General features: G+C 39.4%; 1 protein-coding gene across 5 annotated transcripts in view; it reads right to left on the bottom strand.

The window, feature by feature from the left end:
- The window catches only part of ADAMTSL3 (ADAMTS like 3), a 170750-nt gene that overhangs the window by 49088 nt on the left and 105592 nt on the right, over positions 1-16070 (bottom strand). For 4 of the 5 annotated variants that reach the window (XM_072934075.1, XM_072934074.1, XM_072934076.1 and 1 more), the window contains exons 9-13: positions 11111-11268; positions 10035-10146; positions 7272-7410; positions 5656-5706; positions 1435-1639 (exon numbers count right to left, since the gene is read on the bottom strand). In XM_072934075.1, the coding sequence (XP_072790176.1) occupies positions 1435-1639; positions 5656-5706; positions 7272-7410; positions 10035-10146; positions 11111-11268 (665 nt within the window). Of the gene's footprint in view, positions 1-1434; positions 1640-5655; positions 5707-7271; positions 7411-10034; positions 10147-11110; positions 11269-11711; positions 12262-16070 lie in introns of those variants that run through there. The other variant, XM_072934077.1, reaches the window with a different exon arrangement.

Raw genomic sequence — 16070 nt, 5'->3', positions numbered from 1 at the left:
AGTCGTGTGTTCTGTTGTGTTTGATACTGTGTTCTGTGCTTTCAGAGCTGACTCTGGAAGCGAAGGTTTGCTCTGTCTTGTTATCAGCTGGCTCACCTGCCCCATGGTCTGCTGTCTAGAAGAGCCTAGTGCTTGATTTGCTTTGCTTGCTTCTGCTTTTGCTTCTGCTCGTTAGTTAGTTTAGCTAAGTAGCCCGATTTTTTTTCCTTGGACTGTTTTTTTTTTCTTTCCTTTCCCTTTCCTGAGTATCATTCCAACCTGCTCTGGACTGGGACCTGGGAAGCACTGAGGAACACCGAGAGCCTGTGCTTTGTGACCTTCAGCAGCCATCCCCAGTGCCCAGAGCAATCCCCAGCGCCCAGACCCGGCCTTCATTCCCAAGAGAGACTTTCTGCATTTGTCATCTCTTCAGAGTGGTGAAAGAGGTTTTTTTTTTTTTTTTTTTTTTGTCTTCTGGTGTTGTTCATTTTTTGGTGCTGGGGAGTGTTTTGGTTTTTTTCCCACTCCTCTCCAAGAAAATTCTTCCTGAACCAAGTGTGGGGGGGAGAGGGGCCGTGGGGGTTTGTTTTCTGGGGGCTCCTTCCAGAGGTTTTCTCCCAAATTAGCCCTTAACCAGGACATGCTCCCAGGGCTGCACTTGCACACACTGCTCAGAAGGATGCTACAAGCAGCAATGAGGGGTTCGCTGAAGTTTTCCCACAGAGATGTAAGAATTTGCCCCTGCATTGCTAGGTGAATAAGGGAAAGGTTGATGCTGGGGAATAAAAGTCTAAGTTTTGGGAATGCAAGTGATTTCTTGGGGTTCTGTGATGCTTATCTGATTGGCAGAAGGATGAAATAGAAGTGGCTATATGCACTGAGAATGCACTCTCTCACAGTGGTGATTTTCAGTCAAGGCTGGGTGAGGGGAGCTGTGTTTTCTACACTCTCGTGTCACTGATGTCATCTGGATGAACTCAGGAATTACAGGAGTGCTGACCTGACCGTATCAGGTAACTACAACCAGGACAAGCTGGCTTAGGCTATTGTTACTGTAATGAAAGGTAAGAATGCTGGAAAATCACCCTTGCAGACTTGCCAGCCCCTGGGACAGACATGCCTTTAACTATTACAGCCAGTGAAATACTACATTTATCAAGAACTGAGACATAAATGACCTGACTGCAAAGGGGCCTGACCTCTAACTTCTGCTCCATGCAAAGCAGGAATTCAAGAGGCACAAGGAATTCTACTTTTGCATTTTGCTCCACACAGACACAGCAACGTTTTGATTATCAGGCAGAACTGCTTAGAGCAAACTTTTCCCAGTACTATTGATTATCTTTCAGGGCTATACTTTTCTAATAGTCCTGTGCTAACAAATACATGGTAACACAAGACCAGAGGCTTTCTATAGAAAACAAGACTGAAGGTCCAAATTACTTCTCAACTTACTTGAGACCACTCCATTGCCACCCATTTTGGACAATCAAACAGATTGCAGGTCTGAATGACTTTGGGCTTTGGGGCATACATGCATTTCCATTCCTCCACTTGCAGTATCTCTCCATGGATGGTCTCCTCTACACACACAAAACTTCTCCTCTGAATACCACCTCCACAGGAAACTGAACATGCAGTCCACGGGTTATGTTCCCACCTGGAAAAAAAAACCTCATAAGTCTCATTCTTATTCCACTAACATCTATTAAAAATGCAAAATATTGAGTCCAGCCTTCGTGTAAATTAAAGCTTACTGGTAGTTTGGTTGCTGGATTCCTTGTTATAAAAATACATTGACTAGCCGTCCTACCTTGCATTATTCAAGGCTTAAGTTCATGTGCAAAATCAGAAGTAGAACTGCAAATGTAAGTATATTTCAACTTTTATTCTCATATATAAGTTAGAAACTGAATATACTGAGCTTGATTACTGGAATAAATTTACTTTCAAATAGTCTAAATCATCTAAATTGAATACTTTTGACAATTAATTTGCATGATTACATAGACATTTATTACCATTGTCAGAGACCAAGAAGCCCATGTATTTAAGATCCTATGAAGTCTGAAAGGCAAAGACAAATCTGGCTGCCCTGACTGAGGTTGTTATTACTTACAGGCTCATCGCTGCTCACATCATTCAGAATACCCTTAAAAATCTGTTCCTGAAGCAATTTTTATGTGATTTCTAACACTTTGGGACAACCCAGCCATTTCATACCAAACTGCCTTCATCCATAAGGACTGCAATGAAATTAAATAGTGGCAGGTACCATTTGGCTGGTCATGACTGTGGTTCTGCAAGAGTTTCCCATCCTCATTAAAATGCCATCGAATGACCTTGTATTCACACTTTCCAGCTTGCTTCAAGCAAAAGGCAGCTGCTCATCCATCTCAGCTGCTTTGGCTAACTCAGCTGATTGCTCCTGCAGCAGGGCAATGCACAGATTTAGGATTAGAAAAGCCTGTGAATCAGTAGAGCTCTGGGGTAGTAGACTCCAACAGAGAGATGATAAACAATCTGCTGGGAAGAAATATCTTCAAAATAGACATCTATTCACAATCTTAGACCTAACTACAATAAAGATGGAAAATGTTGCACCATCTGAAGTGAGAATGACATGGAGGTTTTTAAGCTATAAACTGAGTTTCACCTATTAGCATGAATGCACATTTAAGCAATTACCTGGCAAAAAACCCTAACTTGAAGGATGTCCTGCTCCTGTCACATTTAAACATAACAAGTTTATATCAAAGTGTTTGTCTGCAGGTTCCAATGACCCCCACACACTATCTCTTCACCCTTTACCTCCTATCTGTTCCTTTCTTTCCATCACCCTCCTGAATCAAAGCCAAGCCCTTGGAGATGATTGAGATCTACAGTACATCTTAAGACTCATCAATGTCTGTTAGTTAAACCTTATCTCTGTTACTACAGAGGCTCAGAAAGGATCATGAAAAGAATTGTATCTGTTCTGAACGATGGACCTAGCAAGGACTACAATATCCCACCAAAATCAATTAATCAAGAGTAATCAACATGGTTATCAAAAAGGAAGTCATACTATCAGACTCAATGAGCCAAAGGCCGATAAATCAAAGGTAAATTTAAGCAATATACTTTTTATGATGCAGCAGGCAAACCAAGGACACTTCTTATTTTAGGAAATTCATTAAGCTGACTACAAAAACATATTAATCATGCTTAAGGTCAACAGAAGAATGAGTATGAAACACAGAGCAAGCCTTGGGACGTCAACAATGGAATATATACTCAAAAGCATTCTGAATAAATCTGTGCTGAGATACTGATGTCATATAACAATAATAAAATGCATTTGAAGAGCAAGAGTTACACTCTCTGACTTGATGAATGGCCAGTGTTAACTAACTTTCTTTTAAAAAATCAGGAACTAAAGAGCTATTAGCTATTTAATGAATTAGCAGCTCATGGATTTACAGATGTAAGGCTCACTGTGATGTAATATAAGGCTTGCAAGTGTTTATAGTGTGAAATTTTATAGTTGTTTTTCTTTATCTCATCAGTTTCAAACACACTCCAGATCCTATACTCCCACAAGCATTTTCAAGATGGAGTGAGGTCCATGGCTACTGGGGAAAAGGGGGGTCTTGGGCAAGCAGTCAAGGAGATACTTTCCAGAACCCACAGCTGTCAAGGGATCCTCAACAGTCCAACAAGTCTGAAATAAATGGAAGCATTCCAAAAGCTTTAAAAGAAAATTTTCATCCTGGGAAATTTTTCTATTTATTTCAAAAGAATTCTCCATCTGTAAAAATATTTCAGTGGGGCATTTACAACTCTAGCCACAGGAGAACTCTTTCAAGATCTTGTGGTGTGCACCACGACTTTCCCACAACTTCCTCGTGTGAATGGGAAAGCAGGGGTGCACACCACAGGACTGCAAGGCAGCCTCCACATGGCCCTGGGGTTATGGAGGAGGTGCGAGGTGGGACTGCTGGTGGAGGTGAAGCAGTCTGCACAGCTTTGCTCCAGTATGTATCCTGGACTTTGGTTTTCTGCCCGCTTTGCAAGAACAATCCTGTGTCAGCACGCAAGAAACAGGTAAGAGAAGAGAAGAAAAGAAAGCAGAGCCAGCACAGGCATTTCAGCTCTTTCCCAGGCAGCAGCACAGACAAATCTTGCTGCACTGAAGCAACACTGGCATCCACACTGGACCAGAGTCATCTCCTCGTGGTAAACAAACTTTCAGCTGCTGTTTTCTTTCAGCAATTCTCGCAAGAAGAGGTGTTTCTGTCTCTGTGGTGTTTCCTTAGGAGCCCTCCCAGTACAGCACAGCCCATTTCCCCTCTCCTTCCTGCTGGCACCAACTCTGAGCCCTGCTTGGCTGCCTGTTATTTTACAGTCCTTCCTCTGAAGCATCACCCAGGAAGACCACAATGCTTTCTGACAGAGCACACCGAGGTGCTGAAATGAGGTGGGCCTTGGTCTGTAGTTCTTAGTGTTTGAAATAAGAGATCCTGCCCACAGCTTTATCACAGACATAATCTATCTCACCACAGAGTCATGCAAACGTGCTGAGCACAGTAAAGCGCAGAAAGGGGGATTAAATTTCTCTTCCAAGTGGTCTCCTAGCCCTAAGTGGTTCAGAAGATGAAATACTCCTGTAAATACATTAAGCTGAGTTCCAGGAGAGATCTGAAGTACAAAAGCATTGGCAGAAGAAATGGCAAGGGAGAGACACAGAATATAATTAGAGAACTCTACAGGATAAAGCTATAGAGGAAAAAAATCCCCATCTATGCATGAAGGCCAAAGTACATCACAGGACAGCAGATCCACAAGGACAAATTGCTACAGAAATAAACTATGACATTTATATCAGCTGTAATCAGTAGCTCCTCTAAGCTGTGCAAGTCTATGATTTCATTCTTATCACTTCATATCTTTACTTCTTTAGAAAAATACACATTATTCATTGCATGACATAATAAAGCAGAGGTTCAACTCAGATAAATATGCAACTAACTCAACTATAATTCTTTACATTAAAAGCAAATGTGACTCAATACTGTTTAATCCTAACATTCTTTATAAAACATCTAAGAGTTCCTGAGAAGTTTTAAATCCTTGTAAGTGATTCAGGTGTTAAAAAGAAAAAAAAAAAGTAACAAACTGTTGTTCTCTGATGCCCTAATTTAAGGAAAAAGATATTTCAACAATTTGGTATCTTGATGTGAATAAATAGACTGTAAATTTAAAGAGAAGAAGGATTAGACTTCTCAAGAGAAAAAGAATTTCCAGAATCCAGTACGTAGCGAGATCTGTTCTATAAGATCTCATACATTATCAAAAGAAAAACCTTTCAAGACAAGAATTCATACATGCAGTTTAAAGATGATGCTCTTCTCAGCACTACAGCCAGAGAGGGCCGAGGGGGACAACTGTTTATTTTAAAGACTTCACATTGGTATTTTCAAGAAGAGCATATTAACCTCTGACTGTTAAGCTAATCATCCAGAGCACACTAAAATAAATCACAAGATTCAGAGATGTTTACAGGACTCTTGTAAACTTATCCTCCTGTATAGAAAAAAAAAATCAAAATATGTTCCATTATCTAAGTACTGAAGCAGTATATTTGCAGTGAAATTGTGCTAAAGCTGACACATATGCTATCCTGGTTATACATACCGAGGAAGTGGCTGGAAGTGATCATAGGGCATGATTTCTTTAAATCCATCACTGTCAAAAAAATAGATATTGCATCATTATTTCTCATACCCAAAACTGTACATCAAGTACATACTTTTATGTGATCATGCTTGAAGTAAGCAAGCCCCAATGTGAAATGCAGGAATCTTACTTCATTACCCATGAGCCTTATAGCAAACCTTATGACTTGTATAATCTTACCTTTTCTGCATGGATAAAGAACTATTCACCATACAGCCTCTCTATTTCATACCACCATTAAATATTAAATGAGCAAGCTTCCAGCAGAGAAATTTATTATCAGTGACCCTTTAGGTCTGAGTTACTTCATTAACAAAAAAATATTCACATACTTCTATATGTAACAAAGACTCCTGAGGGAAATGAGTGTCAGTGTAATAAATACATCACAGAATTCATCCTAGATGGGTTCTGAATGCTGCTTAGGACCCTTCTAGAGCTGTTTATTTGAACTGCATAGCATAGAGCAGGCATAAAGCCTTCCTGCCAATGCTAGGAAACATGGTATTATATCCAGTAGTACTTTCGTTTTCCTGGCTGTATAAGCTAAATTTGCAAAGTAAAATATAATTACACCCTTTCTTTCCCCTAATTTTCCCATTCCAGCTTTGCAACATTTGGCACCCATTGCCATCAAGCATTACTGAAGTCTTTCTGCTTCATAGAGTGATCAACTCACTCCAGGAAAAGCTCTTGAAAGTCTGTACATCTATAACTGTTAGAGGTCACTATCAATGATTATGTTCAACAGGAATGAAAGGAAATGGACAGTTTAGCTATAGGAAATGAAATCCATTGAGAGTGTTTCCTTTTCTTGCATATAACTCTAGCTCAGCCAGCTGGCATATTAATGTGAGGTTCTGGGACTTGATACTGTGATGTTATTTTAAGATTCTTTAGCACAGCCAGGAAACCTCACCAGACAATCCAAGAGTTAGTTTGAAATACTGTAGTGCAATTCAATACAATTTGTGTGTACTGTAGCCTTTACAATTTGGCACTAATATCCTGTGGCATTTGTACCAAAGGATATTTACTTGGAATGATTTTTTTTTAATGCCTAGTTTTAAAAAACCCAAACAAATAGACCCAAACTTGAATTATTAAATTGTCAACACTACAGTACCAATGAAGAATCAAACTTTTATGGTAGGCAAATGAATAAACCAAGTTAAACCATATGTAAAACTTGCACTGACTGGAGCTTCTGTCTGGCTGTTGAGATGTTGTGAATGGCAGCATCAATAAATCCAAAAGTAGGCAAACCCTCTGTCCTCCTCACACAACCTCACAAGATCCTCAAACTAGTGCTGTGCTACTCAGCAACAGACAAAGCAGAATTAGCCCTTCAGCAAACTGATATTTACAATATCTCTGTATAAGCAAAATCTTCAATTCTGCAACACTGAAGAAGTGCCACACATCTTCTGGCAGAGGTATCAGCCTTTAACACACACAATAACCAACCAAGAGTAAGTAGCCTTCAAGATAAAAATAATTGAAATTAAGTAAATACAGCTCCTTCTTCCTTAGTAGCTGCCTGTGTCACACACAAACTTATTTTCCATACAGACCTGGAAGGGCAGGGATCCATGTTGCATTCTTTCAGCTTGGGCTTTGGTTTCTTGTTTTCTGGATGATAATGACAGTAGTGGTCAGGAACAACACGCTTCAGACGAATGTCCACACACTCAGCTGAATTGAGCTGATAACCTAGGGCAGAAGCAAAGTTCAATTTTGTTAATGGAGATAAAGTAAAACAGCCTTTTCTCCCCATGGAATTAATTTTCTGTCTTACTCTTTTTTGGTTTGGTTTTAAACAAGGAAACAGGAAATGCACAACCACACCTTCATTTAAGGCAATTCAGCACAGCAATTATATTGACATGTCTTAACACTAAATAAACTTCCAGCTCTTTATTCTTCTAATATTCTAAGAGAAGAGGCACACATATTTCCTTCTGATGCAGGAATACCTGTACTGCACCAGCTCACCTGTCAGAAAGCAAAGCTATGAAGCCATATGGCTCTAGCACATGTTCCACAATGTATAACTGCCCTCCTCCAAGAAGGAGTTACCAGAATGTTGGAGAGCTATATTAAACAGTCATTCATGCTAAAAGAAATAAATACTTGAGACAGAAAGCCAGAGGAATTGAAGATGGGATCCAAAAACATTGCTAAGGACTGTAGAAAACCAAGAAATAGATACAAGAACATTCTGAGTTGAAGAGCCAACAAAAGACTTGAACTAACTACTCGGTGAAAAACAAATAATAAAATACGTGTGGAGACTGGTTGCAAGAAGGGATCTGAGTTTTATAAACCACTAAGTTATTTTTTGGCTAAGAAAAAAAGACTCATTCAAAAAAGCTTACTTGGACTTAAACTGAGGAGAGGAGTATGTTCTGGTATGTGCAAAGAAAAAATATCCTAGACCACAAGAATTAAAATCAAACCGAGTCAACAAACTAACAGCACAAGTCCCCGTGCCTACTGAAAATGTCAAGTATCATGTATCAGTGGCTTCAGCTGTGTGTCTCTTGGCTGATCCAAAGTGTCATCATGCATGAGAGTGACAACCATAAAGAACTAAGCAGTTCCAGTGCTCACGGCATCTATGTTTCATTTCTTGTAAGTACTGAGAGGACCCAGAAGAAATGTCACTTGCAAACAAGAGAAACAATTTTTAAACACTCTTGTTCATTCAAGCTTGACTGTGCTCTCTGAGATGGCCCTTCCAATACATGGAGATTACAGAATTAAAGACAGAAGCAGCATCCAAGTGAGGAATGGCAATGCACTAATTCCAAATCTCTGTTGTGAGGAAACTTTTCTTTTACTGCCAGTACCAGATGCCAAACAGACAATGTGGACACTAAATCCACTCTAAGATAAGTTAAAGCCAGGAATCTGCAATACAACTTCCCTGCATGCTGTTCTTAACAATACTACTGTAATGACTGAGCAGCTCAGTTTTTGTGCTTCTTCAGTTCCTGTCCTCCCTGAGGACTGCCAAGTCCCTCTGATAAAGGTACCAGTTTTATATTATAGGCAAGCAGCCACAAGGAGGGCTTTGAACACCCTGGATGGTTTCAAAGAGATTGACATGTAGCTATAATTTTCAAGCCATAACAGCAGTCTGAATAAGGCTGGATTTGAGCCAATACCTTTGAAGGTAAATATGTCCCTTGAGCTATCCAGTGTTTACATGAAGTCCTCAAAAGTAACTGTGATGCTTTATACTTCTTCCCTTGTCAGACAAGTTAAGGAAAAAAAGTTATAAACACAGTGTGATGGAATCATCAGAGGATATGCATTGCCACTCACAGCTCCAGCAAGGATCACTCTTCATGAAGCCAAGTGTCTTGTAAGATACAGTAGTTTCCTGTGGGACTACATATCAGACACATATATTGTCTGCATTTCAGATCACAGGGAGGTGCAAATGCCAAAACGGATGGTCCTTCAAAAGATCCCCAGACTCTGCTCATACTTTAAACATCTTTCACTCTCTTTATTCATGCCCCAAGTAACTATTTAAACCACATTTGCACTCTCCAGAAAATCCCTGTATCGATATCACCAGCATCCTGGTCTGTTTTCCAGGTGACCTGGGAAATGCTGGCTGAAGGGAAACTGCTATCTGCAGTGTCAAACACTCCTCCTACCATGAGCTCACACTTTTTTTGCAGAACCAGACATGACAAGCAGTGGGCTGGATAAGCTGCAGCAGAGAGAAGCTACACTTCATCTAAGCTGCAGTGCTTAAACCAGGAGTAGATGCTACAATACCACATGTGCTGCTCTAGCCACCATCAGGACTAAATGTCTGCGACCAGACAGCCAAAAGTACTGATAGCAGATGTTCTTTAAATTCTATTTACTTATTCTGCTTTCTGTATAACTAATTCCTCAACTAAATGTTCTAAAACTCTCCCTCATGTATACTACTGAGGCCAGAAGTACTTCTTCACTTCTTGATTATTCTTATTTTAAAATCTCACCATGCTTCTTGGCTAACTTTCCCCAGATATCCACTATGAATTACAATTTTCCATTTTGAATTTAATTTTTATTTATTAGTCAATGTTCTTACTCAAATTAACATCAGCTATGGAAAAACATAACTTCTAGTGACAGTATGTAAAAACCCCAATGCTGGTACCAGCTTAACCAGCCTGCTTAGCTGCTGCTCTGTCATTTATTTTGCTGAAGAATTACCAGTGTGCAGAGAAACACAAATATCTAATCACTAAAAATGCAGAATGAAGGTTGTAAATCAACTGCTTTTAATCTTTATTTGTTATCACTCCTGAAGAATTGACATTACTTACCTCCTCCACACGTCACTGTGCAGGGGAAGAACTCTGTTTGTCTCCACTGATGACTGATGGGTTGATAGAAGAAAAACTGAACCACACTCTCTTTTGATCCAGAGTACCTGGTCTGAAGAAATTTCCATTACAACACACATGTACACTGTACTCAACTGCTCATGCCATTTTAAAACAGAGTTCATACACAATAGCAGTGCAGAGTAAGAGGATAACAGACATAAAACTCCTAGAAAGTCTAGAGTAGCCATTAAATTTAGGCTCCCAATAGTCAAACATTTGAATGTGCTTTGTTTTTCAAAGTATTCAAGGCATTAATGTGACCACTAGATTATCTATTCTCAAACAGCAAAGTTCTTAACTGTATTCTTTTGGTTTATGTCTTTGTTAGCAAAAAAATTTTAAATTTGCTGCTGCAGAAAGAAGTCTAAAAGTGATCCAAGCACACTGTCAGGCAAGTCTAGAGATGCAAAAGGAAAACTACTGAAATTCTATTTCTACAATGTGACAGGTAAAGCCAGGCAGTCTGATAATTCTGAAACTTCTGTCACTTCCAAAGCAAACTGTATGAGTGCCTTCCTTTGGCAGTAAAATATTGATCAGTTCTAACTTAGAAATATCTTGATGTGTCATGCAAGCAACTGGTATGTGTTCTGGATAGAAAAGAAATGTAAAAGGATTGGAAATGGTCAGTGGCTGGATTAGCAATGTCTGAGGGAGATTGCAGGGTGCTGCTGGAAGCAGTGCTCAGGTTCAGTAGGTGGCAGTCTGCAATTGGATTAGCTCAATCCACTGCACAGGGTCACACTGCTGTTCTTCCAGCAGTATTTAAAACAAAAATCCTGCCCATTTTTACCATTAAAGATCCTGTGGTACTTTCAACCACAGGAAAGACATTAATCATGTAGCATTTTAATTTGTTTGGACTTTCTTGGCATAAATGATCTCTGGATTGTAATTAGAATTTCTTACTTGCTAGCTAAAAGATTTTGTGTTGCTACAAGCTGATGGACAGCCACCACTCTGCTGCATGTACTTGCACTAACTTTGTAGATTTGTACATTCACACACCCCACCTTGACAATGAAATCTGCTCCAAGAGGCCCCTGGATCTTCATGATTTCCCTGTCTGTGCTCTTCTGAAATTCAACAGTTGTATTTTCAATGACAAATGTTCCAGGAGCATTGAAACTGTGCTCTCCCTTTTCTCCTTGTAGTGTTTTTGACTCTATAACTAAAGAAGAAACATGCAATTAGTAAACTTAAACAGTTTTTTTTTTTTTCAAGAAAATCAGAAAGTAATGTTTACAGCTTTGCCTTGCAAGTACTAGCTGCATATGTGCAGTAAAAACACACCCAGAGAATCTGTGAGCATATTAACTGCTTCAGATTATAGGCTGATAGATAATTGCAAGACAAGTCAACACAGGAATATCTGTCTGAACACACTATTCTTTCATGCCAGAAGCACTTCTGAGACAGTTTTTCCTACACCAAGTATTCTGTAACACTTGATATAAGCAATAGGTTGAGCAGGAAAAGTTGAAAGAAACTCAAAGTTGATAGAATCAATATAGAGAAAAATACCTCATACTTCCAGGCAGCTCAAAAGCCAAGCAATCTGAGCAGTCAGTCTCCAGAGAAGCCTGAACGGTGCCAAACCCACCTGCCACTCACCTCAATACCTGAATCACTGCACCAAGATCCTTAACTCAGCTTTGAGCATTTCCCATGGGAGGAAAAAGCAGGGCCAGGAGGTGGGCAGCTGCAGGGGACGGCCCTTTCCCAGAACAGCTGGTGATGAAAACCCTTTCTGAATTGTTCTCTACTCCTTGGAAACAGATTAAACTAACAGCCCACAACCTCCAGAAGACAGATGAAGCATTTTAAGATTAAATCACTTCCAGAAAGCTGACTGAACTGTAAGTGGACAAAGCTAAAGGAAGATATTCATAACGAAGGTAGAATTTTGAGCTCTGTGCAGTACAGCACAGAGGCACAGCAAGATGCATGACTTGAAATACACTGGTCTGGTTACAATCTACCAGAGCACTGCATGAGAAAATCATGAATCTCAGATGAGCTCAGGGCAAGCTAAAAGGAGTCTTTTGATGAGCTATAAATACCCTCTTGCTCCCACTACCTTGCCTTTTTTGGTACTTTAAACAAAGTTACCTAAGTCAGGCTAGACCATTTAAGCATCTGGTTTTACCTGCACTGAAAATATGCTCTGAATGCATTAACTGTTTTCTTCCTTCATATTTTTTAAACAAACATGCATTCTGAAGCACCCCAACAAAAAGAATAAAGAAATTATCGAATTAATTAAATTCCTTGAAAACATACCACCATTATCCCAAGCTTGTAAACATTAGGTTCCACTGTGCTCATAGGTATAACAAAGATCACATACATGGCTGGAAGGAAGTTTCAGGAAGGATTTGTTTCTAGGAAATTACTTTATGTTAATCACAGGGTATGAATCTAGTGGTGAATAAAATGTACTTTGTCAAAGAGAAAAGATAAATCTCTGGGAATCAGAATGCCCCACTGAGCATCACATTTCCATTAGGAACAAATAGATACAAACTAATCCCAGAAAAAAACCAAGTATTTAGATTACTACATATTTCTGTTTGTCACTTTATGGAAGTGTCCTTTCCTGATTGCATTACAAAATAACCCTTTAAAATATATGGAACTCAGAATTCCTGGATTAAGCTTCTGCAAGCCTTGATCCCAAACTTCATGCTTAAATTACAAACTTACTGCTTGATAACAAATGCTGCTTAAAAGTAAGTAATAATGCATGGTGCCTGTTACGGTCTCATTTTTAAAAATAAGAGTAAAATCAAATCTTAAGTACTTCCAACTGAAAATAAATTCAGTAAGATCCTCAGGAGTGCAGGACCCTTTTGAAACTAGCATTTAAGATTACAAGGCATTACAATCCAGCTGGTGCAAAAAGATGATGAAAATGTTTATTTGATGACCTCAGCTGCATTTCCGAACAGTCTTTTTACTAATTTTTTTAATGAATAATATTTTTGATGTTTTTCTAAACAGAAACCAAGAATATTGTTCAGCAATCAATAAGACAGTAACTCCCAGAGAGCTGACATGTTTATATTAGAGCTACACTGGATGTGGATGCAAATCATGTGTTTATTTGCAAGGTCCAGCTATGGAGCCATGGGCTGTGTTGAGGTCACACCACTGAAGCCCAGAACAGCTGCTCAGATTTTTCCTGTGTCACACAGGGAGATGAGGAGCTATTCTGCAGCACAAGGGATAACCCCTGATGCAATGCATTCCTGCTCAGCAGTACCTAATGCTTGTCATCACAGCTTCTAGAACAGAGAGACACCAAGCATTGGGTGCATTTAACACATACATAGCATAATCATGCTTATTGGACTGTTCATTTATTGATTTCAGAGAAGTAACTGAGAACATAGGTTTGACCAGCTGGTTTCATGACAAGAAAAGAATTCACCAAACATTTATTTGTTCTGCAGAGTCTGTTATACTAAAGACTGGGAAGTTTGACTTCAGGAGTAAGCGTCCTCATCCTAAATCAACTCCTTGAGACTCCAGATGTGTAGAGTCACATAGACAGGGAATTCTCTTGAGTGCTCACCTGTTTCTGTGCCTAATCACCAGGACAACCACCAGTGCCAGGACCTGTAACTATCCATGGTTAGTTACTTTCCCTCCCTTTTTAAAAATGGCAAATGCCTTGCCCAGCTGCGGACAGAAGCCTGGCACAGGAACCCACTGCAGGTACCTCCCTGTGCAGAGAGATGCAGGCAAGAGCTCCCAGAGAAACAGCTCCTGCTCCCAGTACAATAAAGAGCAAGTATGGTGCTGCCCAAAAGCTGCTTATTTTCTGTGATTCGTTTGTAGGTAGCACAATACAAAACATTCTTCTCAAAATGCAAGCAACAAGCAACCCTTTGCTCCTCTGAGCATCTGTCAAAGACAAACCCACAGCTAAAGGCTGCCACGCGATGCAAATCACTGAGAGCAGGAAAAAAATTGACAAAAAGAAAACATTTCAGTTCCTTTCAGTAACGTTTATCCTCCCTAAGTTCACGAACTCAGTTATCTAGCATTAGCCACTTGTAAAAATATTAGCTTCTGGTTTTCCTGTTTCTTCTGCTGGAGGATTAATTTCAGGGAACTTTCAGTCTTACATTTGATTCTAACGCTCTTAAAACAACTATTAGAAAAGCCATGATACAGTCCAAATCAAAAACAAAGCCAACACAATGAAACATTTTATTCAGACCCATTTTTGTGCTAATTACTTGGTTATTTTCCACCAAATCTTTCACCAACCCTAGCAGGCAGAAGTACAGGGGGGCCATATTTGTTAAAAACCCAAAGTAACATCTTGATGAATCTGCTGCCTGTCTTTAAGTGCCCAGAGGCACAAAGAAAGTACTTATTCTAACCAGCTACAAAGAAATGCAGCTCTTGCTCAAACGCTAACTGCAGGTTGCAAAACAATGCTCAGAGCATTTGTTTCAAATCTGTTATGTGCTACATCTCCAACCACATTTCCATTTTTGATTAGTCCAGCAGCTGTGCTTTCCTGGAACAAGACCAGATCATAAACCCAGGATGAAACCCCACAGAACAGAAGATAAAGGGAAAAGAGCCAGACACTCCATAGTGCTCTTCAAGTTTTTGCTATTGCTGCTGACTCTACTTGAAGGACAAATATATACTGGCAACAGGAGGAAGGATAAAATTTTAACAATAAGTAGTCCCTGCTTCACCTGTTAAATTCAACTCCTTTCAAGCCACGGAAAACATCCCTGACAAATGGAACCTGCAATAATAGGTGATTAAAAAAAAAAATAAAAATCTGGCTTTAATTATACCGGCACACCCACACTGAAGTTGAAGAAGCTGCAGCAAAAGATCATTTGGTATCTTCTTCTGAGTGACAAACACCCACTAACACATACAGTGGGAAGGTGGAGAAGCCCCTCTGGAGCATTAGCTCTTGGAGACCTGGCTATGAAGCCAGAAGCAATTCTCACCTCCCGCCCCACCAACAGCTCTCAGTTGTTTTTTACCTCTGCAATTTTAGTTTTAGGTAAAAAATGTCTAAATCCTTGCAGATTTGCAAACAGATGTGCTGGTGGAAGTGGTTAAAGGAACATTTCACAATTCCTGTCCAGCTAGAGAGTGAACTAACAAAGGTAATGCCAAGCCACAGCTTCTTTACAGAACCACCCTGGGTAGGAAGCCAGGAGCACTCTGTACTTAGTTACTGAGTTGCTGCTGCATTCCTCAGGAGCTTTCCAGAAATCCCCCAAGAACCACTCAATCTAGTACTTTTTCCTCATACAAAGCTGAAACAACAACTTTCTTCTGCAGAACTACTTAAGAAAGTCCAAGAGTCCTGACCTGAACTGGTCACGATCACTCCTTCACACATACCCTGCAACAGTTTTAAAGGAATATTATTTATTCCAATATAAATTCAGCTTTGTACTTTTTAAATATGAGTAGTATATCTAAGAGTTATTGTCACTCTGCAGCTGTTCTGAAGAGGGAGTTTTATTTCAGTTTTTTTCTTTGAAAGGATGTGACAATATATTTTTGAAAGCAAACAAACTGATGAGCAATTTTCAAATAAAACACTTTTTTAACTTCTGTTTATATATCTCAGTTCTTTCTGCTTCTATGATCCAGACTACATCTGCCACTTCTACAAATAAAAAATTGCTCAAAGTTAAAGGAATAGTTTATCTCATTGCTTGGTATAGCAGTAGCACCTATCATTGAAACCATAAATTCTCTTGGCAAACTAGGCCTATGGATAAAGAAATTGCCATAAATACTGCCATCAGCCTTAAAAGAAAATACTGGAAAACAATATTTTGTTATTCTTACAGAATAACAAACTGTTTCTCATTGGTGGTATGTAATGACTGAAAGATTTACATGGAAACAGGACTTCTATAGTCATTCACCCTACATCATTTGTTCCTAGATCACTTGTCCAAGGCTTCAACAGAA

Source organism: Taeniopygia guttata, chromosome 10 (assembly GCF_048771995.1).
Source record: "Taeniopygia guttata chromosome 10, bTaeGut7.mat, whole genome shotgun sequence".
In the NCBI taxonomy this organism is placed as follows: Eukaryota; Metazoa; Chordata; class Aves; order Passeriformes; family Estrildidae; genus Taeniopygia; species Taeniopygia guttata.
The sequence above is the reverse complement of the archived record's forward strand: the minus strand, read 5'-3'. Positions and strand labels throughout refer to the sequence as shown.